This window comes from Sturnus vulgaris, chromosome 3 (genome assembly GCF_052056855.1).
Source record: "Sturnus vulgaris isolate bStuVul1 chromosome 3, bStuVul1.hap1, whole genome shotgun sequence".
Classification (NCBI taxonomy): domain Eukaryota; kingdom Metazoa; phylum Chordata; class Aves; order Passeriformes; family Sturnidae; genus Sturnus; species Sturnus vulgaris.
Genome location: NC_142245.1, coordinates 46,031,719 through 46,056,057, shown reverse-complemented (window position 1 = coordinate 46,056,057; position 24,339 = coordinate 46,031,719). Strand labels below are relative to the sequence as shown.

The 24,339-nt window shown below is 38.5% G+C and overlaps 1 protein-coding gene across 5 annotated transcripts in view; it reads left to right on the top strand.

The window, feature by feature from the left end:
• Positions 1–24,339, top strand: part of LOC106852240 (guanine nucleotide-binding protein G(I)/G(S)/G(O) subunit gamma-4) — a 92,922-nt gene that overhangs the window by 55,149 nt on the left and 13,434 nt on the right. For 2 of the 5 annotated variants that reach the window (XM_014874732.2, XM_088161528.1), the window contains exons 34-53: positions 617–805; positions 1,546–1,691; positions 1,780–1,876; positions 2,519–2,580; positions 2,938–2,993; positions 3,990–4,142; positions 4,477–4,721; positions 5,391–5,457; positions 6,344–6,500; positions 6,892–7,032; positions 7,430–7,647; positions 8,990–9,220; positions 9,910–10,099; positions 10,991–11,127; positions 11,868–11,966; positions 15,333–15,472; positions 15,771–15,868; positions 16,926–17,082; positions 17,292–17,363; positions 18,705–20,810. In XM_014874732.2, the coding sequence (XP_014730218.2) occupies positions 617–805; positions 1,546–1,691; positions 1,780–1,876; positions 2,519–2,580; positions 2,938–2,993; positions 3,990–4,142; positions 4,477–4,721; positions 5,391–5,457; positions 6,344–6,500; positions 6,892–7,032; positions 7,430–7,647; positions 8,990–9,220; positions 9,910–10,099; positions 10,991–11,127; positions 11,868–11,966; positions 15,333–15,472; positions 15,771–15,868; positions 16,926–17,082; positions 17,292–17,363; positions 18,705–18,843 (2,794 nt within the window). In that variant the 3' untranslated portion in view covers positions 18,844–20,810. Of the gene's footprint in view, positions 1–616; positions 806–1,545; positions 1,692–1,779; positions 1,877–2,518; positions 2,581–2,937; positions 2,994–3,989; positions 4,143–4,476; positions 4,722–5,390; positions 5,458–6,343; positions 6,501–6,891; positions 7,033–7,429; positions 7,648–8,989; positions 9,221–9,909; positions 10,100–10,990; positions 11,128–11,867; positions 11,967–15,332; positions 15,473–15,770; positions 15,869–16,925; positions 17,083–17,291; positions 17,364–18,704; positions 24,014–24,099; positions 24,338–24,339 lie in introns of those variants that run through there. The other 3 variants (XM_014874773.2, XM_088161529.1, XM_014874765.2) reach the window with 3 other exon arrangements.

Here is a 24,339-nt window from a genome sequence, read left to right as displayed (position 1 = left end):
GGTCTGTGCAATTAAATCTCCCTGCAACTAAACCTGATTTTCAACAAATGAAATACTGTATTTAGTATACAATTTGAATAGTTTTGTGAACTATGTAGATAACTGCTCCTTGGCATAATTGTAAATTTCAGTACATTGTGGTAGATTGAGCTGTCCATTAATTTAAATTGCAGGCTTTGCCATAAAAATCAGATTTGAGATGCACACACAATGTGCTTTAAAGTAGGCAAGTGCAGTAGCTTTAAAGGTCAGCTTAGACAAGTCCATGCAGACAAGTGTTAAGACTTTATTATGACTTAGGAGATTTAATCAGTGGTAAATTAGTGTCCTTACTCCAGATTTTTATTGTAATGAGCATACATGAATTAGTCAAGCATGTTAATACATAGCTGTTGATCTTCTGACTGGCTTGTCTTGTCTTTGGCCAAAAGTAATAGGTTCTTTGATTAAGAAGCAGAAGGTACTCATGAATCTCATTATGTAGGCTAAGTTGTTCTGCTGTAACAAGAACTGTACATATCTATTGCCCAACTGATTGTATTTTATGAGGCATTGTGGGGTCTTTCCCTTTTCAGTGTGTTTATTTGGCATTTTAAAGAACAACTTTTCTCCTCAGTCTCTTTCAGCGTCTAGATACAAAATCTAAAGACATTTCTAAAATAGCTGGAGACATCACACAAGCTGTGTCACTGTCACAAGGAATGGAAAGGAAGAAAGTAATCCAGCACATCAGGGGGATGTATAAGGCAGAGCTTAGTGCCAGCAGACATTGGCAGGAACTTGTTCAGCAGCTTACCCATGATCGGTGAGTTTTCTTATCTCGGTGAAAAAGTGAGAGAGACTTGATGCCTGACATGCACTTGTCATTCTACTCAGAGGCACATGAAATGGAGATGATACTAAAATTAGAATTACTTTAGCTAACCATCTGATAGTTAAACTTGTAAAACACTTGATTTCTTTTTTTTGCCCTATCTTTTAGGGTCAGTAGCCAAGTAGTATTTCTATCCCATTTAGATAGTTTTTTTCATCGTATACATTTTGCTGTGCCTAATACAATGAAGAATGTCCTAAAGTTTTCATGTCTTGCACAACATGGAGTAAAAAAATATTTTTGGTGTAATGTTACTCACATTAGCATTTAGATACTCTGTTCACTAAACAGTGTAGAACAAAGGATGTTAATGATAAGAATAAGATGATAAGAAACCAAACTATGGTATTTTTACCACTGCAGAACTAGTATTATCTCATGCTTGCAGCAGGAGAGTTTTCAGAATAGTGTTGGATGCATTGTATTGCTGTTTTCATTAGAGTGAGCAGCTTCAAGAACAGTCTTAGAGTAGCAGCTTGTGAAAAGTCATTCAGTGGAATAGCTCATGAAAATGAGCTACAGAATTCAGTTTTTTAATACTTTTTCAGAAATAATTGCCCAGTGTACTTCTGTGCAACTTCTGTCTTTCTACCAGTTAAAGAAGAACAGAATTAATAAGCACGTATACTGCCTCTGCTGCCAAACTCCTAATATGTATTTTTTTTAATCAGAGCACTCTGGTATGACCCAGTCTATTATCCAACTTCTTGGCAACTGGATCCAACAGAGGGCCCAAACAGAGAGAGGCGCCGCTTGCAGAGGTGCTACCTAACTATTCCAAACAAATACCTTCTCCCAGACAGGCAAAAACAAGAAGGTAATTAAAACATTTGCAATGCTGAATGTAGCATCATGTCTGAATTGTAATGGCTGTTACTACCTTATTGTTTGTGATGTCTTTATAGGTATGATAAAAACTCCGTTGTCTTACTTATTTGAAGACAAAACACATTCTTCTCACTCCTCTACTGTAAAGGACAAAGCTGCAAGTGAACATATAAGGTAAGTTTTGGATGATAGTTGCTTCCCTTTCCTATCTTTTCCCAGTCAAATGAAACAGTTATCTAATTTTTTTATCTTAAACATTTTTTAAAAAATGAAGTGGGAAATGTGTCTAGTGTCAAAAATAGTAGGCAGTTTGCTTTACTCAAAAGCAAAAGACTAGAGCTACCAAATACCATCTGGTGTGCTGTGGGTAGGACTTGGGGGATAACCTGATTAGATCACCTGGTTTTGCTTAGTAGCACTGCCTGTCCTGGATATTTAAGATCTGGTAGGTCTTTCAATCAGAGTTCAAAAGCAAATTGTCTTTCCATCCTCTCTGCTTTTATCACTGCATTACTCAACTCTGCAGTTGTGTCAATTTGCCACCTGTTATAGGCACTAATGCAGCCTAAAATAACTGCAGAGAACATGCAAAGAAATAAGTACAAATACACTAGGCAAGTCTAGAAAGTTGAGGTTCTGTTTTCTTTTCCTCTTTGGGATATGGACCATTAGTCATGTTGTTGGACAGTTTTTCTTCAGCTGTAACCTTGAAGGCTGTTTGGTTTAGGTTGGTTTTAGGTCTGCTGAAAGGTATGTAAATCCATAAGGATAGGCATTTCCATAATCCATAAGCATTTCCACTTTTAAATATTTCAGAGTTAATCGAAGATGTGTAAGTGTAGCACCTTCTAGAGAGACTGCTGGTGAACTGTTGCTAGGTAAGTAGAATATTCAGTCTTTATAAATACATTTTTGGTATAAGAGTCTGTATATATAAACCTGGCTAATTTTTGATAAGTAATCGAGCTGTTGCCTAACTTTGTGAATTACATACTTAGATATTAGTTTTGCCTTTCTTCTCTACTGTTTTAATGAGTGCTGCTTGAACTGCCAGTAAGTTTTAGGATCTGCAGACCACTTGCTAAAAGATGTGGAATGATAAATTGTATTTCTTTCAAGTACTGTCTTGCCCCAGGTACTATTTTTAGCATTCTTAACCCTTGAATACTGTTTATATAACCCAAAGTGGTATTGTGCAATATCATGTACTTTTTCTTAACTGTTTTTTGCTGTAGGAAAATGTGGCATGTATTTTGTTGAAGATAATGCTTCAGACACAATTGAAAATTCGGTAAGTGTTAGAACATATTTGTCCAGCTTTAGTTTTTCCAAATTATGATCGTTAGTAGCTTTCTTCTTCAGCAATTTCAGTGGCAGTAGTACTAGAATTAGAGGTCTCTGGAGAAAGCTAGCCAAACTGATTAGTTTGGTTTGTGTTGCTTCTGTTGACCCTGGTTTTGGAATTGGTGGTGATAGAAGAAAAAAGGAAAGATGTGGGCCTGGGACTGAATAAGGAACAGGTGATATGAGAAGCTTCTGCATCTTGCAATCAATTGCTTTGAGTTAATCAGCAAAATGGACAGAGTTTGCTTTGTTCTGCACCTGAGAACTTTCCTCAGCTGGAGCACTATGAAGTGCAGAAAGTCACAGGTGTATGAATTGTGCTCTACAACATCTCATTTTTGAATTTTCCAATATATATGGTGTTTTAGCTCCTCTCTTTTCCTATGCAAGAGGATTGTTTCATGAAGGAAATGGGAGCTGAGCTAATCCTTCTGATATACAAAGATTCTGATATGTAAATTGTTTATACATCCAACAGACACGTAAAAGTAATCAACATATGGATTGCACTCCTGAAACCTTTAAACTGCTTTTACAGAGCTCTTCCTTGCATCTGTTGAACAGACAGTTCCTGTGGTTTGAGATGCTACCAGCTCCTTTGTCCTTCACAGAGCTGTCAGAGCTGGGATTCACAACAAGCTTTGCTTGCTCTGTTTGGCTATGCAATATTTTTAGTTTGAGAGACTTTGTGGCATTGCTTCCTAGTGCTGGGTAGGGAACTGGAGCAGCTGAGGAGCATGTGTCATGTTCTACCCACTGCCTTGAGGAGAGTGGAGGATGGGGAAAGCAGCTAAAGAAGATCACAACAATGTATTAAAGCATTGCATTAAAATTAAAGTTTGCCTTATAATATGCTGTATTGTTATAAATTGGCTGCATTGCACAGTTTCTAGTTTGGAAAATCAACTATTTTAAATTATTTTTTAAATTGCAAATTCTACAGAGTTTTCATGGAGAAACTGAACCAGCATCGTTTTCTTGGACCTATGAGGAAATTAAGGAAGTTCATAAGCGCTGGTGGCAGTTAAGAGACAATGCTGTGGAAATCTTTCTAACAAACGGCAGAACTTTACTCTTGGCTTTCGATAATACAAAGGTACTGTGCACCAATGCAGAGTAATAGACCAAAGGATTTTGCTATGTCTTTATAACATGTATATTCATGCATTAGGTTTTTAAGGAGACCTGTTGCATGGGCTAATTAAATTCTGCCTAATACCTTTGAAAGAACTTGGCTCAGCTAGGCTTCTGGATGATCATAGGCATGTTGTAAAACACATCTGATATATTAAGACATTAAAGAATCTTAGTGATGCTAGACATCATTCTATTACAGCAGATATCTGGCAATATAAAAAATGAGAGAAACTTACTCTTCATAGTTTTAAACCTTTAAATTGTATGATTAAATCTGTGGTGTTTTCTTCTAGGTCCGTGATGATGTGTACCACAACATCTTGACTAACAATTTGCCTAACCTTTTGGAATATGGAAACATTACTGCTTTGACCCACCTTTGGTGCACAGGACAGATTACTAATTTTGAATATCTGACTCATTTAAACAAACATGCGGGTCGTTCCTTCAATGATCTCATGCAATATCCAGTATTTCCTTTTATACTTTCTGACTACACCAATGAAACGCTGGACCTAAATGATCCCTCAGTATATAGGTAATATGAAATGGTTGAAACTCTTCCCCCCCCCCCCCCCCCCCAAATACTTGAACTGATCATCCTATATAGATTTCTAGCTTCATTGTGCTAAACTGCACACACACACAAATGGAACTATTCAGGGACAAGTCTCATCTCTAATAACTTGTGCTTTTACAGCAAGAGGCTGCATTGCCTGAGATACTGAAATGTGTAGATTCAAATGCAGTGTATCAGACTTACACTGTTGTAATGATATGTATAATTCGTGGACTTAAATAGAAGCTGCATGTTTAAAATATGATTACAGACTTCCAGGCCAATTAGCAAAAATTAAATAGCAAAGGAAATAATACTGTAAATTACTTGGCCAGTTACAAAATTTGAATGAATTTCAATGAATTCGAGTGAATTGTCCTAGCCTTATAAATTTCTGTTATGATGATTTAACATTTGTGTGCACTAAGTCTTTGCCTTTTTAGGATGCCTCTGATTTGACTGAGGTGCTTGGCTTTTGCTTGCCTGTTACTGTGCTGTGGATCTCAGTTTGCCTTTAGCACCAGCTAGAAGTTGCCTTCTTGTTTTCTGAACTTTCTTCAAAAGTATTATATAAAAGGTGTTATTCTTAATGATGTGAATAAATATTGTAATAAAAATTACAACATATCAGTGCTGCTTCTATTGCAGAAACCTCGTTAAACCAATCGCTGTGCAATCTAAAGAAAAAGAAGATCGTTATGTGGATACCTACAAGGTAATTTGGACAACTTTCTTCTTGCCTTTGTCCCATGGCACAGTGGCTTTAGTTTTTGTAACATACATTTATTGGGGAAGAAGAAGCCCCAAATATAGTATTTCATGACTGCAGAACTCTTATTTCCAGTATATTTTCCAGGAAACATTTCCTGGAAATTGTTTAATAACATGCTTGGAACTTGTGGTTTTTTTCCTGTACCTGAAATCACAAATCAGTTTAGCCCATCCATGTGATACTGTTGAGGAATTTAAATGGTTACCACCTTATATGGGAACTTGTATACATTTAAAGATGCCTAAAGATCAGGAGGATAATTTACTGCTGTTTAGTTGACGTTACTTTGGTGGAATTTGTAGCTATTTGTTCTGTTTGATAACAGGCTGTTTTTCCTCAAGTACTGTGTTATTTTAACATGCCCTATTATAATAATGGTGCTTTTTGATTTTTTTTTTCCTCTTTAAAATGTTTTAAAGGCTGTAGGAAATAGCAACATACTGGGGAGCTAAAGCATCTGCAGCCGGACTTCAGACTTGTCTGTCACCATGGTCTAGTGTATTATTTGCAAATACTGGTTTTTTTCATGACTCTGCTGTGTTAGAAAACAAGATAAGGGTGGGGAGAAAAGCAAAAGTAATATGTAATGCAAAATAGGCCATTTAAATTGGCTAAAGACTTGGATACCTAACTGGATTGTGAGTGATTGTGTGTCTTTAGACATTTAAAAGTGTATTTGATTCCAGATCACTTTTGAATGTATGTTTCTGAAAAGTTTGAGAGTTTATTCCTGAGCAATTTAGAAAAGCTTTTATTTTTGTTGTTGGAATGCATCTAAGGAGGAGGTTTTTGATTTTATTTTTTTTTAAATTCTCTCCTATTCTTCTAGTATTTAGAAGAAGAGTACCGTAAAGGAGCACGAGAGGATGATCCAATGCCCCCTGTACAGCCATATCACTATGGATCTCATTATTCTAACAGTGGAACTGTACTTCATTTCCTAGTTAGGCTGCCACCTTTTACTAAAATGTTTTTAGCTTATCAAGGTAAGGTTCCATTTGCTTGTACTTGTCTTTTACATCTGAGCCTTGTTCCAATAACCCAGCAATGCTATATGTTACCCTGTTTAGCATAGGTTTTCCATTCCAGATAGCTAAGCATGGTAAAATTAAATCTGGTATGCTTTAAGAGTTAGTTCCATTCTTGAAATTATCAAGCTAGACCATAAAGCTGGTTATCTGATGTTTATACCTTAGTTTCTGTAGCATAAAAAGCTGACCTCTATTTCACTTGCAGTCCATGTGTAACACATAGCAATTAAAATAAAAAAATTCTAAATGTTCTCAGCTAACTAGAGAGCAGTTAACTATGTGAAGTTGCAGATGTGTAACTGTTAATGTCCATCAATGTAACAATTGAGTTTGGATTTCTTTACAGATCAAAGTTTTGACATCCCAGACAGAACTTTTCACTCTACCAATACAACCTGGCGCCTCTCTTCGTATGAATCAATGACTGACGTAAAGGAGCTTATACCAGAATTTTTCTACCTTCCCGACTTTCTAGTTAACAGAGAAGGTATACTAAGAGGACAACAGAACTATATACCCAAGAGAGTTGTATGATTGAGCTTATGGGTTGAAACTGAGAACATTTATATCCCTTGGCTGAATATGCTAAGTATGGGAGAAATCTCCCACAAATTTGTGGGATATGCTAAAAAAGCTGTTAGGGAAAAACTTGGCTTAATTCCTACATAATTTTGTCAGCAGGGCAAAGGAGTTTGCTATTTTCTCATTTTTTCCATTTGAATGACTATGTACAGCTGAATGTGTTTTGGAGGGACTTGTTAATGATGCTGCTGCTTTGTTGATTGTTAATCACTGTGTTTAATCGTTGAGTTTTGTAGAATTCTATAGACCATTTAGAAGTTACTGTCAACTAAAATGTTGGAATATTCACTGCTCTGTTCTAGGTTTTGATTTTGGCGTGCGTCAAAATGGTGACAGAGTTAACCATGTCAATCTTCCACCCTGGGCCCGTAATGATCCTCGTCTGTTCATCTTGATTCATCGTCAGGCTTTGGAGTCTGATCACGTTTCCCAGACAATCTGCCACTGGATTGACTTGGTGTTTGGTTATAAGCAAAAAGGCAAGGCCTCTGTTCAGGCTATTAATGTCTTTCATCCTGCAGTAAGTATTTGCTAAGCAGTGTGTTTGTTCATTGTTCTTAGTAACTTAATGGGGGACAGTTTGGTCTGACTTGCTTGGAGAACATCAAGCATGAAACAACATCCCTTGCTCATGAAGTCTTGAAGAATAAGAAAAGGCTTTAACTATTTCAATGCTGAACTGTAAGATCCCAGGGGGTACTGTGAGACCTAGTGAATTTTTGTTCCTCTTTCTTGCCTTAAGCTAGGTGTAGAGGATGATCAGATCTGGGATTTAGACCTGGCGGATGCTTGTTTACAGTGCCTTGCAGCAGTCTGATTGTTGTAACTGTGTGTATCTGCTTCTGCCTAATTCAAAAGCCTTTAATTTAGGCAGGTGCTGCTGCAGCTTTTGAGAGGATTAAAATAGTTGTGTGTCCTGGGCTCATGGTGTTTTCCTTCATACATGTCCTGTGTAGTGTCCCTCTAATGAGCACTTTTCTCTACAGTAAATTTAATTTCAAATAAGTCTTCATTTAATATCGAGAATTTTTTTTTCAGAACTTCAGAGTTTTCCTGGTTAATTGCAACTTGGGTATCTTGAATTGCATTCTTTAGCTTATTGCTCAGCAGGTAGTCCTGGTTTTAAATGCATTCAAATGTTTCATGTTTTTAGTGTTTGTTCTATGGCTGGAAAAACTAATAAAATGGTAGTGTTTGGCAGTGATGGCTTTTTCAAGTAGCCATCTAAATACTTCCCTTTCTTTTACTATTTTTGTGCTTAAGTGTTGATTTTAGTTAGCACCTTGAGCTTCAAATATTAAGTTTGCATGTTCATCACTTTTTAAAGTGAAAAGTCAAGGCCTTTGGTGTGACTGAGGACAAATGTGTGGTGCACAATTGGAGAGGCATGAAAAAGACAAATAGAAGGAAATAATTTCCACTCTCTTGAAGTATGAGGTCTTTCTCCTTCCCTACCCCAAAAGAGAACTTTAATATGCTCATTAAAAAGATGTAAGGAAAATAAATTTCTCCAACTCTTTCCAATTCTTTTGTTTATCATCAGCAGCCCTTCCAGTTTTGCACAGATTAGTAAAGGTCTCGAAGAAAACCTCTTTGACAGAAATTAGTCATGGCAGGTGTGTAGGAGCAGGTCACATGATAATCCTTAAAATGGTAGTTTATTCCAATAAAGAGGAGGTGACAAGGTTACTGCTCTCAGTGACTCTTTAGTCAGCATAATGATTGTGAGATGGTTTCTGGTCCACACCTTAAGCAAACTGAACAGTCTGCCTCTGAATTTGTGTGTATGTGTTGCAAAATCTTTCCCAAAGACAAACCTGACTGGCTTATTCTTGCCCCTCCCCTTTCTTTTTCTTCTGTAGACCTATTTTGGGATGGATGTTTCTGCTGTTGAAGATCCTGTTCAGAGAAGAGCCCTTGAAACAATGATAAAAACATATGGGCAAACACCTCGCCAGCTGTTTCATGCAGCACATGTTAGTAGACCTGGATCCAGGCTCATCATGGAAGGAGAACTTCCTGCTGCCATGGGATTACTAGTGCAGTTTGCTTTCAGAGAAACCAGAGAACACACTAAAGAAATCGTTTATCCAGTATGTAATTTTTAATTGCAAGATGGTTTAATGAATATCCGTGTGCTGTAATTGTTGTACCTTGTATCCTTGGTTTAGAATTTTCTTCCCAAAAGTGCTGCTTGCTATATTGTATTGTAAAGAAAAGACACAAAATTAGTAAGTGATAGTGAAAATTGCTTTCGTGCATTTGTGATATTTTGTGTCAACTAAAATCTGAGTTTCTTGGTTTTGGGAAATGTGTTGGAAAGCATTTCAGTTAACCAATTTTATGCTTTCAGTGATGAATTGTGGAATCTGTGTGCAGAGCTATAGCAAGCAAACACATACTGTGCTTTCTTCCATCCTCGGCTTTTTCACTGCCTGTAGGACAATTAAACTTTCTTCACTTCAAACACTTTTCTCTGACATTCAGTCAGAAACTACATCCTTGGATTTAGAGATCTGTATTTTTCACTAAACTACTTGAACTAGAAGCTTGCTGCTTACTCCTTTAAAGGAGTAGAACTACCTTAAAGTTAACAGTTTTTAACTGATGGTACTGAAGTGCTTTGAACTTGTCTTTCGAGTGGTTTTAGAGTAAAGACTTCATTTGTCCTTACCATGTGATGATTGTTTACAGGAAACTGACATGAATCATTCTCCATTACTAATGAAATGATGCTTTTCTGAAAATTCTATAATTTGAATCTTGTCTGTGCTTGTTTTAGAGTCCATTACCATGGATAAAAGGCTTGAAGTGGGGAGAATATGTTGGTTCCCCAAGTGCTCCAGACCCTGTTGTCTGCTTTAGCCAACCACATGGAGAAAGGTTTGGCTCTCTCCAAGCTTTACCAACTAAAGCTATCTGTGGTTTGTCCAGCAAGTTTTGCCTTTTGATGATATATAGCAAGGAGCAAGGTATGAATTTGTGCTTATTCTCTATATGCACAATATATATGTGAAATGAGACAAAAAAAATAAAATTAACGTAATGCTACAATTGTTTTTCAGCAAACTTCCCAAGTTTGGTGGCTTTTGTCAAAGATTAATTTATAATTCCATTAACAGCTTCCACATGTGTGGTATCTTTGCTGGAGGGTGAATTTTACTTACAATTTTCAAAACTACAGTAGAGGCGTTCTGTAATTACGTTCATATTTTTCGTTGAAGTGACTGAAGCATGGGAATTTAACTTTAGAACTTGACAACAAATTGGGTCCAAGAACTGAAGAACAGATGAAAAAACTCAGGTGGCAACAGGAATGAAAACTTAAGAAATGGATGTTAGAGGCAGACAATGAGAAGTTAACAGTGAAAAAGCAGAGGTGAAGAATCTTCTGCTTCCGGTTAAACTTCTTGGAGGGATTCTTATTGAGAATGTACAAACAAGTTCTCACAATCTTTTGTTTTCTTGGTGGCATATATTAGTGCAGTTTTTCTAAAAATAAATCACTTCACATTTAGTCAACAAGAACAAGTAATATTCCTCTTGAAGTTGCAAGCACTCGTTTCTCTGGGTGGGAAGTATTGTCTGCCCCTTTTCTTTGTTCTCAAAAGATGCAACTCTTCAAAAAAGTTTTGTCTAGGTTGCAGATTGTCTCTGGAGAAGATGGAATGTTCATTTGGTCTCTGAGAACAGTTTGTTTATAATACGTTACAGACAATACCTTATTTTGAAAATTGGTGGGGGGGGGGAGGGGGTTATAATTTAGCTTGTGATAAAACGTGAACCTGAGACTTTTGTTGTTGGCTGTTAAAGTGATTGAATCTTGCTGTGCACGTGACACAATCCCGTGTGCCTGCCTTCAGGTGTGAGGAGCATGCACAGCACTGACATCCAGTGGTCAGCGATCCTGAGCTGGGGATATGCCGATAACATCTTACGACTGAAAAGCAAGCAAAGTGAACCTCCAGTAAATTTTATACAGAGCTCACAGCTCCATCAGGTAAAATGGAATCAGTTTCTTGCTCTTCAATTTAATATTGGTAGTTTAAGTATTGACTTAACTTGGCAGTGGGATACTCTTGCTTTAGCTTGTTTTGGAGATGAGCATCCAATTGTATCTCCTTTTAATCTTTTTGATTTCCTTTGGAATGTGTTCATGGCTCCACTGTTGTATCTTGTTCCCTGTTGTTTTCCTGTACTCGATAAAGATTCCTTTTGAATTAATTTGATTTTGGTAGCTTTTCCTTCCTCTAGAATATTGCTGTGAATTTTTAAAAGTTTAAGTTCTGTCCCGAGAAAAACCAGTATGGAAAAGATGTAGAGGTACTTCATGTTAGAAGAACAACTCCACTACAGTTTAGGATCCATTTGAAAAAGATTGTCTAAAAGGTTGTTGTGAAAAGCTGCATAATCTTTGTCACAATCCAGTGACTGGTAAGATCCTGCCAAAAAGATTTTGGTGTATGATCTTGAAGTCTACACTAGTTCACTGTTCTTTAGCTGTGAATTCCAGGTGCCATAAAACTCCCTCTTTACTCTGTTACTGACATAGTAACAAATACAACCTAGAGCAGCTATATCTTCGTTCTCAGATTTCTTTAGCTTAGGTGTTTTACATGGCTTTTCATAGGATAACTAATAAAGTATCAAGTTTGACCAATGCTGTGGCATAATGTAAACAGAATAGTTTTTCTGGTCTGATTTTTTTTTTTTTTTTTCCTGGCTTTTTGTCTTTTCAAGGTAACAAGTTGTGCTTGGGTGCCAGACAGTTGTCAGCTGTTCACAGGTAGTAAATCTGGTGTCATCACAGCATATATGAACAGATTCACCAGCAATACAGTAAGTTACACTGGATAGAATTCATAATAAAGGATTTAGTTTATTCAGTATTACAGTAATTTTTTTTAAGCAGGGAAAATGAGAAAAAGATCTATGTTCTGGATAATTGCTAAAAAAATTGCATGTGTTTTTAGTTTTTATTTTTGAAGGCTTCTCTGACCTCAAGGCATGTTTGCTTGCCTGTTTTTATTAAGCTGCTGTTTACATACAGTTAGCCTTTAGTCAGCCCTCATCACCTGAGTGCACAGCATGCTCTGACTGTGTTCAGGACAGGGCTTGGAACTGAAGCTCTCTGGAACAGTGAAGCTCCCTGCATTAAGGAGTAACTTCTGTCAAGGAGACAGAGCCTTTCAATGCTTTAACTGAAGCTGTGGGATGCAATTCCCCAAAGTAAACAGTAATTCTATTGCAGAAGGCACTTAAACTACAGAGAATTCTCAGACAATGTATGTATTAACCACCAAGCTTCTTTACTTTGTCATATTCTCCAAGGGGAAAAGTTGTCAGTAAGGAAGGGAAGAAAGTAACTTGCATTACTTAATCCATTAGTGGAAAATACTGAGAGTAGTAAAAAGTCCCTTAATACTGTTTGATAAAAAACATTGTATAAATAGAAAAAAATAGAAAGCATAAATAGAACTGAGTTTTGAAGCCTCCATCTGAATCTTCCATACTTTTAGTTCTAACAACTTTCCGAACAGCTCATTTTAGGTGTGTCTACAGTATTACCCATAGTAACAACTGAAGTAAACGGATTTCCTAGATGTAGCTTGATACAGGTATTGGCAAACATATTTGGTGTTGTACTCCTTGATGCTCTTGAATACCTACATTAGCATGAGCTACAGAGAACCTTGGTATGATCTGCTATGCCTACCCAGTTTTCTGTTTTCAGTAGTGGCAAACAGCAGATGCTTAAACTAGGAAGAGCATAAACACAGTGATTTTTTATTTTTTTTTTTCCCCTTGGCTTTCTTCCAGTTTCTGGTGATCTGCCAATCATACTTCCTAAGCCCAGCAGCACTTTGAATATAGAAAATGAAGTAGAGCTTCAAGCCTGCAAGCTTTAGTTAGTTGGATCATAAGTCATGCACCTTAACTGCTCCCCAGAATAGGGAACTGTACTGAGACTTGGATTCCAGGTTGCTTTTTTTTAAAATAGAAATTAAATATACTTGCCTTCTGCAAAACTGAAAAGAAACTCTAGTTAGTGGGGTTATGGTTCTTGAGTTCTTTCTGTTTCCTAGAAAAAAGTGATTTTTGTTCATTTGCACAGATGATGTTCTTTGAGACCATCTTTGCTGAATTTCTCATCACTGACAGGTTTATGTGCCCCAGGCACATCAATTTTGTAGCTCCTGTTGTTGAGTCAGTTACCCAAGTCAGGTCTGCTGGGAATGTAAAGGTGCTTCCTGACATCTGCTTTGTATCCATCTTGTCAGCTGATCAGTGATAAAGTGAACAGTTTGTTATAATGCAGTACTTGAAACATGAGTATTTTGCCCTGTTTCACATTTCTATAAATGCAGTGCATGGGCATGAAGCAGGTATGTTGTTAATTGGTTATGGGAACTCAAAGGTATGCTGTCAGAACTCAAAAATGACTCCATGTTGTGCTTCAGCTGCTCTGTTTTTCCTTGCCTTACAACGGTGAAAACCCCATGAAAGCACCCTAGTGCTTTGACACTGTGATCTGTGCTGTCAGTGTCACACCTGCATGAGCCCCTCAGCCACAGGTGTCTGGTTGTACACATTATTCCAGCCTTCACTTGCTGACTATTAGATGTGTCTTGCAAACAGAGAGTGCACTTGAAGGACCTATTTGAGTAAAATTGGGAAGTGATCATTTCAGTTCCCCACTCGAGTGCTGTAGGCAGAAAGAGCTTCTGTTTAAAGGTAGATATGCATATGCATGTTTTCCTGCATCTAGATACCATTTTAGGAGTCGTCACCTAAAAACAGAGGGGAAGTAAGAAGGGGAAAACATTTCAGGCCTGAGAAATACTTATTTCATGACTTATTAGAACTTAATATAACTTAATACAGTTGGTGTTAGAATTCTAGCTTGTCTCATTGCAATATTTTTGCTATACGAATCAGTAATCCATTGCTATCAGTATGGTAGAGAGAAGCTGCTAAAGGTGGGTGCTGCTTTCAGTTGAAGTGTTGAAATGCAGATCAAGAGGAAACACTTTAAAGGAAGTGGGAAGAGCACAGTAAAAAGGTTATCAAAATCAGTTCTTCATGAAAACAAGTCTTGTTGTTGCTGTTATAGAAAATTTTGGTATAATTTTTTTCTCTTAACTGAGAGGATTAAAGAAGAATTTTTATATGTGAGGTGTCAGTGAAAATGACACTTGGATACTTTCATAAATGTCTTACATGGATGAGATGCTCAGTAGCAAGATCAAACTAGCAGGTCTGTCAGTCTGAGCATTGCCTTTTACAGTGTTACATAGATTAGACTGGCCTTTAGTGCAAAGACAATTTTTCTACAACCTGTGACTTGAGCATATGCATATTTTTATCTTGTCTGTTTGAACTTTTCAAGTTTTTTTGTAGATCTGCTATAGGCAGGCATCCTGTACCCTCATAAAAAATGCAGATGATGTGCTCTGACATGGGTGAGGAAACAAGCAGAAAACTGTTCTCTTCCTTTACAAAGATTATTCTAATCTCTGTACAGCAAGTTGTCCTAAATAAAGCATTAGCATTCTGATTAAGCAACTCCTTCAACTTAGCCAGTTTTCAGGAAGTCTGAATCATTTCAGATTATATGACTTGAATAAGAAGCGTTGCTTGGTGTTAAATTTTGCTGCTTTAATTTTTACCTAACAATTTCTGTATTTAAACTTCCTGCATGTTTTTCCAACTTGGTATCATTGAAGAACTTGGCACCAATTGAGGAATTCCTGGTAATTTGCTGTACAGAGAGTGGCAGCTTCTGAGCTGGGTTTTCCTTTTATGTTTCCAAGTGCTTCCACTAGATGCTAAAATATTGAGAACTGTCATTTCACTGTTGTCTGGAAAGAGCAGTCTTGCAGAAAACAAATCAGCCAACTTCAAGCTGTGTAATTGAGACAGAACTACGGTAGTTTTTTCATTCCAGTTCATTGGATCACATCAATACTTTTGCTGAGGTTAAAGCATTGGAAGCAAGATTGAACATCAATGATAGCTGTGTCTTATCACATTATAAAGTGTTAAACATAATAAAGCATGAACATAGTTGCTAAAATGATGATATTAAAAGCAAGGGGAACTGTTCTTTGAAATCTAAGACTTAAACTAGGCTTACCTTTTTTGTGAAAAAGAGACATTAATTTTCTTTTTGATAACAGCTTGTCTTACCTTGCTGTTTTTCAGCCTTCAGAGATAGAAATGGAGTCACAAGTCCATCTGTATGGACACACAGCAGAAATAACAAGCTTGTTTGTGTGCAAACCATACAGTATAATGATAAGTGTCAGCAAAGATGGAACCTGCATAATATGGGATTTGAACAGGTACAAGTATATATGTAACTCTCTCTCATAGCTTTCTTATAAATACAGGTTTTCCTATTTTTGGCTATCTTTACCTCTTTGAAGTTAATTTAATTTCTTCTGTGTATATCTTAATGTGAAGTCAAACCCCTACTGTTTTTTCTCATAAAAGGTGCTAAAATATTACAGTGAATATGAAAAATACCACGTTTGTGCAAAATGTTGATTGAAATTAATGTAAATCTTTTTAATATTTTCCTCAAAGGACCTTTTCTGCCTTTGAGTCTGAAATTTGGCTTGTTCCCTTTGTTTTCTTCAGGCTGTGCTATGTCCAGAGTCTGGCTGGGCACAAGAGTCCTGTGACTGCAGTTTCAGCTAGTGAAACCACTGGTGATATTGCAACAGTTTGTGATTCAGGTAATTTGTCAGTCAAGAAGGCTGTTTTGACTTGCAGACCAAATAAATCATGAGACTTGTAATTAAATTAGTTACTGAGTGTGTATTAATCATCTGAGGATGCATTCAGTCATAGAGGAGCAAGATTTTGCCTTTTTCTTTTTTTTTTCATAGTAACATACATATGTCTCAAGTGATTAGGCAGGTGTTTGAATATAATGTAGAGCGATATGAAGGCCAACAGCTTGGTCTCTTTATAAAAAGACTTGAAATTTCAAAGGTGAAACTTTCAAATGGGAGACTCACATTTTGTGATGTTGGATGCTTTCATTTTAACAGAGATTTGTTGTCAAAGGTACAATTCTTCAGGGGAGTACTGTGTATTACAGAGCACAGGCAAAGGGTAGTAAAGGACAAGGGGACATTATTCTGGCAGTTTCAGAAAACTAATATTTCTATTTTTAAACTTACTTGGACACTTTCAAGTCCATTTCTATAGCTCACAAAACAATTTTTTCTGCAAAACATTGTATTCCTTAATTAGTAAGAGACATTGAATTTCCTTTTAAGACAATTCCTTTCAAGACAAAAACAGTAATTGGATTGTTAGTTCATTGATAGAATCAAATAATGCCAGATAAACAGGTAAGAGAACTGTACTTGCTATTTTTAAATCTTTTGTTTAAAATGCAAGCTAAGGTTTGAGAACCAACTGCTTAGATAGCTAGTATGAATTCCATCTTAGTGCCTTCCCAGTTAGTACATGAAAATTGGTCATTAAAAGTAAGTTCACATAGTGCTTTCTAAGTAAAATGATCCATAAATAGGGTGTGATGGCTTCTAAATCACTGCAGTTACATAAGTATGATGTGATGGCTTCTAAATCACTGCAGTGACTTGGCAATTTGCATGCTTCCTGTCTCAGAGAGAGAGAAGTAATTGCAGACATCACTCAGTCATTTAAACCTTATGAACTCTCCAGAAGTTGAATTCTTTACCATGGAATATTTAAATATTATGGACATAACTGTGGTCTAGATTTATTTTCTTAATACTCCCATGCTATGTTTTGTTGCAGTTGGAGGAGGCAGTGATTTGAGACTTTGGACAGTTAATGGTGATCTTGTTGGACATGTGCACTGCAGGGAAAGTATTTGCTCTGTTGCTTTCTCTAACCAGCCTGAAGGTGTGTCTGTCAATGTGATTGCAGGGGGCCTTGAAAATGGAGTTGTAAGGTAAGCATTTGAAATGTTTATTTATTAAAATGCTCTATCACTTAGGCTCACAGTTTGAGAGCTGTAGCCAAACATCATGCTGGTATTTGGCTTTAAAGAAGGTGGACAAGCTGTTACTCAGCTCCCAGTCTTAGCAGTTGCTAAATAGATTGTTTATCACTGAAGTGTTTGTAAAAGCAAGTGTGAAGAAAAATGGCTCTTTCTTTCAGACTCTGGAGTACGTGGGACTTGAAGCCAGTACGAGAAATAACATTTTCGAAGTCAGCCAAACCTATTGTAAGGTAAAAAGATCTTAAGTATACAATGAATGCGTTTTTCTCTTTAGGGAAAAAAAAACAAACCAAGAAACAAAACCACAGCAAAATAGTCTCTAGTGTTGGACATGAAAATAGGTGGTAAACACTCATGTCTTAAAAAGAGCAATGCAAACCTACTAATTATTCATGAAAGCAAAGTGAGCACAAGTGTTCTGTATTTGTAATGACAGTAATAAGTAGGTTCTGCTGCTGGCAGATGGAAGTTAGCAGGATTCCCTTGAAAACTGAACAATAGCTACCCCTCTTATTTTAAACTTTTTTTCCTCAAAATCTGTGTTAAAATGAGATAATCTTAACTATGCCAGACCTAAATAGACAGAGTGTTTCTTCCTCAAAATTAAATAAAAATGCTGCCTTTTCCATTTTTTCTGATACTGGAGGGAAATGGTGGAGAAGGCAGCTTCCAGGCTACTCTGAGTTTGCTTCTGTTTTGGAGGGCTTGTGTAGTTAGTTTTCTCTGAGTCGCTTTGATTTAGATTGGCACGAAAATTTTGCTCAAGTGTTTTTAGAAAATGGTCAAAGGATTGAGTCTTTGATATCTCCAGTGGTACAGTAGTCTGCACAAAGGTCTTAGAGTTATGCCAAGATTTTTTCTTAATGTTAGCATACTAACAAATGACTCTGAAAAGTTTTGACTATTGGTAAAATACTGTTTAAAATCCAAACTACCTTTCTTTTCATTAAAAAGATTGTCTGATAGTGATTATTGTTTCTATTGCCTCCTTTAAGCAGCATGTTTCACAAAACTTGTTGATAACAATTTAGTAGCTATTGAATTTAAAATTTCCTGCTTAAATGTGACAGTAAATGGATGCTGACCTTCATGCTCTCTAGCATTACCCATGGCGTGACTGAAGGGCTTTACTAACCCTGTTACAGCTCAAGAAATGCCCGTCTGAACAAAAGTCCTGTGCTGTGCCATGAAATCTGATGGATTTAGTTTCTGCCTTTGTCAGCAAAGCAAGTTCAGAGGGCACTGAGCTCTGTTGCAGAAAATCCTTTTTTCTCAGAAACAGAAGGAAAGAGGGTAGGATTTTGCTACTAATCCTGCCCTTTGCTGTGACACTGCAAAGAAATGAGTATTAAACTGCAGGGGATGTTGAAGTGCTGGCCAAAGCTGTGGTTCAGCCTGTTTGGGTACAAATGGATAAGCAGGTATATGCAAACATATTGCTATGTTAATGTAGGCACTGGGCCTCCCCTGACAGCTTGTCTTTGTTGGCTGAACTCTCATGGGCTTTTAATGTCTTCTAGCATTGTAAATAGCCAGATTTGGTATAAAGACAGACTTTCCCTGTTTTGCAGCCTTACATTTTCCTGTGATGGGCATCACTTGTTCACGGCTAACAGTGATGGGAATGTCATCGCCTGGTGCCGCAAGGACCAGCAGCGCTTGAAGCTGCCCATGTTCTACTCCTTCCTCAGCAGCTACGCAGCTGGGTGACAGCGGGGCCTGCTGCTAACTCATGTCTCTGATGCACTTTAATCCCAATAGGTTATAGGAGCTCTTATTTAACTGGACTTTGAAGTACTTTGAATGTCTCTGGAATGACTGAATAGGTGGGCTTTTTATTTTAAAGAGCAGCCTAAGGTGTAAGATTTGTAAGATTGCATAATTGCATGCACAAACTTGAAGCATATCCAGGTCAGCAGGAAGCTCTGGTCATACTATCCCATGCCAGCAAAGTGCTCAGAAATGCTCAATGCTGCAATATAAAACACCAATAGTATTTTTTTTAATCACTTCTTGGACAGAAGTATTTAAAAAAAATTGATAATGCTTATTCCTCCTCTTAGTATGTAAAATAGCAGCAGCATCAAGTTATGTAAATATCTATTGAAATGTCAGCATATGTATATCTGATTAGTTGAGTGTGGTATGGTTAGCTCTGGGATAAGCAATCCAAAACTTAAAAATCAATGACCACTTAAAATTGCTTTTTTTGAGAAGCAAAGAACTTAGTAGGTGCTTTTTGCACCATCTTATGGTATTATAATGCTGAAAATAGAATTTCTGTTATCTTTGTAATTTTTGCCATCTTCTCTGTTAATGTAATAGTCTTTGCAACGGAAGACAGTAAAATATTTGTCTTAGTTATGGGTAGATACCTCATGGCATCATGAAACAGTGGTTAGATCACAATGAAGTGTGAACTCCCTAACTTCGTGATAGTTGGCTATTGCATTTCTGTGGCAGAACATCTATTATGTACACACACAGCTTATCTTCCAGAGCTCTAAAAAGAGGTGGTATAGAAGGCACAGATGTGCTCCTGTTCTAGTGTCATTGAGGTTCAATACACTGTAAAATGTTTGACTCCAACTGCTTGAATAATCAATGTTCATAAGCATCATGTGATTCGGAAAGGTTCATACAGATACACTATGTGAATTTGTTGTGTATTCCTGGGTGCTATTTTATGAGGAGGAAAAAATAGTCCTCTGCTGTGAACGGCTTAACAAATTTGAAATCTTAGGTCACATGAAAAATTAGTATTTCAGTTGATGGATTTGAAGACCTCTAAACAGGCACCATGACTGAGTGTCTACTAGTCATGCGAACAGTAAAGCAAGAATGCTACGCAGGTCTGATGTAATTACATTTTCCTTTGAAATTGCTTTGCTTTTTTATCACTGACATGTTCTGCTATTGCCATTCAAAGTGCTGTATCTTCTCATGTTTAAGGCTCATCTGCTTTTAGAAAACTTTACATGAAATTGTCAGTTTATGATGAAGGTGACACACACACACAAGCAATCTTTACACTTTTATTGAAAATTCCAAATAGTCTTCAGAAATTCTTGAGACTTCCTGTTTGAAGAACTTTTCAAACTGGAAAAACCTAAGAAAAATATTCTCATAGTTCAAGACACAGAGGCTTATCGTTGGTTCAATTAAGCAAGTGGCTGCATACTGTATGGATCAAGTTTTAAACTGCATATTATTGTAGCAGCATTATATGGGATGGCTTTAGTCATTTTTCTATCTAAATGTTAATGTAAGGTCCAAGTACAGACTGAAAAGCTTCCTGGCTCATGTTGATGTGATGTGCTTTGTTTAAGAGAAAAAAGACAAACATTGTAGTTTTGGGGTGCTTTTGTGCTCCCTGTTTTGGGGTGTTGCTCACAAAGGCTTATTTTTTTATAAAGTAGAATTCCACTTGTTACAAACCAATATGCAAAACTGCTGGCCTTGTAAAGAGTGCAATATTATATATTTTTATGTAAAAGTAAAAATGATTTTTTGAAGCAACGAATATTTATTCAGCTTAATATTCTGGAACTATTAAAATAACATTGCAATAGTGTCTGTGCATGATGTACTTAAATTTCCTGTAAATGTCACATTCCACACTGTATTTGTATATATACTGTCACATTGTTGGGTAATAAACAGATCTTTGTATCAAATCATTTTGAGATTATTAGAAACATGGTTTTGGCTTAGTTGCAACTTTCTTCTTTTAGGGAATCTTTCATTCCTTGCTCCAGATCAGTTTATGCTGATTCCATTGTCTTTCATATTTTAAAAATTATGGAGTGAGAAAATTCTGTTTATGGACTACATCCTGTGTCTGTCGAACTGAAGGTGGTGAGTGTAAGATGGGAAGTGGGAAACTCTAGGCATATCACTTTGCACATATGTGCATGTGTCCTTCCTTCCCATAAGATGCATGACTAGAACTGGGATGAAATGATGGCTTTCAAAGCAGATTCTCCTTCCCTCCCTTCCATCTGTCTTCTCACTGAAAACCTGTCTGAGCTGCAAAGGCAGAGAAGAAACTGCTTTCTGGATTCTTAGAAGGATGGGTGGAAATTGGAAGATTGGGATATCTCAGGGAGGCATCTGACAGGATGTGAGGCTCTTTCTGCTGGAAGCCAGGGTTTGGGAGAGGTTCATGGGGCAAGGCCTATGTTCTGATAGTGGAGAGACATGGTAAGAAAGGGAAGGGGAGGCAATAGCTGGGTATTCACTTGTGGTGGGGAGAAGGAATCTCCAACCCATTACTGAACAGGATCCCTGATCTTGCACTTAGAGATCCATTGCTTAGACAAACCCAGGACAATGAACAGAAGGAAAAGAGAAAAAAAAGCCTGAACTGAATTAAGCAAAAATATAATAATAGTAAAATATAACAATGGAGTGGTGGGGGAAATACCACCAGGCTTGCTACTAACAAACTTTTAGTTTACCTTTTAATGTCTTCATGCCTTCTTTAGCTTAAAGCTGTATTGGGCATTTTTCCTTCTTGCATATGAAAATGGAAGTCACACTCCATATGCTGCTACTTTATCACAAAAACAATCAAACAATTACCATTTAAAAAGCTCTGCTTGCCTTGAAAATTATCCACTATGTATTTAATCCTCTGCATGTAGACACCTTTTTTTACTTTGCTGCTGTATTAAGTTACAAACTACTCACAAATGACTTCTGTTTAGAGATTTATTTGCCATTACAGCTCTGGAGTAGGGTCAGAAAGGCACTGATTTTGCATTGGGGTTTCTGTAATAGGCTCTGTGTATTTCATAATTTTGAAAAAAAGATTAAAAATGAAATGTGGCTGCTCTGGTTAAACTCTTAAACTATTCTGGACTAGACAGCAGAAAGTAGTTGAGTAAAACAGAAGCTTGCTTACTGTTTCCAGCTTTGAGCTAGCATTCCCAGAAAAAAAAAAATCCTGATTCTCTAATGCAATTGACTGAAATCTATATAAGATTCATTAGAGCCAAGTTCATGTAAATTCAAGGAATAAAAATTTATGTTAGCTGTATGCGTATTGCCCCCAGAACCTGTAGGGGAGACTCCTGGTTGTGGCGGAAGGTAAGAGTTTGCAAATTTAAAAGAAAGCCGTTTAAAAGAAATATCTATATACTATATGATGAAAGTACATTTTAAAACAGTCATTTCTCACCTTTATATTTTAGCTTAAGTCATTAAATTGTTAGAATCCAGTGATAAAAATATTCTGATGACAACGGTCTCATGATTAGAACTATCTAACATGTGCTGTTTGTCTCTAAGCGCATGTAAATCCTTTGTCGATGAAATGAGGCTTTTTATAGATCGATGATGTGGTTGAGCATGGATGAAAGGCAGCAACACAGGCCAGTGAAGTTTCCGGAACTCTAGTTATGGGAAGCTTGTGAACTTACCTATTTATATTTAGTGATGTTTACCTTCTTCCTGTTGCACCTCCTTCTGCCAAGGCATTACCCCAAAAGCCATTGACTTGGTCTCAGAAGAGGCTGTCCTTGCTCCCAAAGCGCCTTTAGAAATGGGACTCTTCCTTGTTCTCTTCCATGTAGAAACCAAATGTTACTTGGAAATTCTGCTCCATTAGGATAGAATGAGAAAAAGTGCTGAGGGCAGGTAGGAGAAAACATACATCCCTCCAGAGGGAACAGCCATTTCACTGGGGAAAAAATTAATGAGACTCTGATCCTGCCACTGGGTTATTGCAGCTGACAATTTTCAGTTAAAAATGTTAATTGACACTTTTAAATGCTGCTGACCTATACAGCTTTTATAGGGAGAAGTATATAAAAATTGATGTATGAAGCTGAATTGCATTGGTGTGGCATACTAGCCCTGACAAGGTAAGTCTAAGCAGTTCCATTCCTCACGGCAGGCTGTTTCCATCATCCCTCCGTGGTTCGGTGTGAGGGCAGCACAGGCACTGCGGGCTCTCACCCCAAGCCCCGGTGTCATTCGGGCTGTGCTGTTTGAGGTACAGTGCTACAGGCTGGGGGCAGAGAGCCTGGGAAGTGGCCCAGTGGAAAAGGACCTGGAGGTGCTGGTCGGCAGCCAGCTGAACATGAGCCGGCTGTGCCCAGGTGGCCAGGAAGGCCAATGGCAGCCTGGCCGGTAAGGTCAGGGCAGTGACTACTGTGCACGGCACTGGTGAGGCTGCATCTTGAGTATTCTGGGTTCAGTTTTGGGCCCCTCAGTTCAGGAAGGACACTGAGGGTGCTGGAGCACGTCCAGAGAAGGGCAATTAACTTGGTGAAGGGAGCTCAGGTCCTGTGAGGAGCGGCTGCAGGAGCTGAGGAAAAGGAAACTCGGGAGCCCTTACTGCTCTCTATAACCAGCGGGAATGAGGCTGTCGCCAGGTAGGGGCCAGGCTCTTCTTCCAGGTAACAAGTGACAGGATGAGAGAGAATGGCCTCAGGCTGTGCCGGGGGCAGGTTCAGTTTCCACAGTAGGAGGAATTTTTCCACGTAACAGGTGATTAAACTTTGGAGTGGATTGCTCAGGGACGTGCTGGAGTCACTGTCCCTGGATGTGTTTAAGGAAAGACTGGATATGGCACTTATTGCCATGGTCTAGTTGAGAGTGGTGCTCGATCAAAGGTCGGACTCGATGATCTCAGAGGCCTTTTCCAACCTAGTGATTTTGTTACTGTGATCTGTGATCCTGTTTGAGAATACCTGGATGATCGCTCGATGCCCAGCGCCTGCCGGGGCCGGGGCAGGAGGCGGCTGCAGCAGCAGGAATCCGGAGGGACAGAGGCAGGCGGAGCGTGAGGGTGGCGGCGCCGGGGCCCGCGGCCGCCCCGCCCCGCCGCGCCATGTGCCAGGGCCGGGCCGCCCGCAGCCTCCGCGCCCGCACGGTGAGGGAGGGGAGGGACAGCGGGAGGGAGTGCCCGGGGGCCCGGGCGGGAAAAGGTGCAGGGAGGGGCGGGAGAAGGCGCAGGGCGGGTCGCGGTTTCCGCGTGGGGCTCTCGCCGTGGGCGCCGGTGTCGTGGGCAGCCCTTGGCCGCTCCACCCGGTATCCCGGTGCTCCCGCGGGCTGCTGCGGGTACACAAGGGCCGGCGGCGCCCGCGCGAGCCGGAGTTTCCCGGGGATCCGCAGGAGTCGGCGCCGGGGTTTGGGCTCCGTTGTCGCTGGCACCGGCGGGGAGCATCCTTCTCCGGAGAGCCCGGCCCGAGCCCAGGT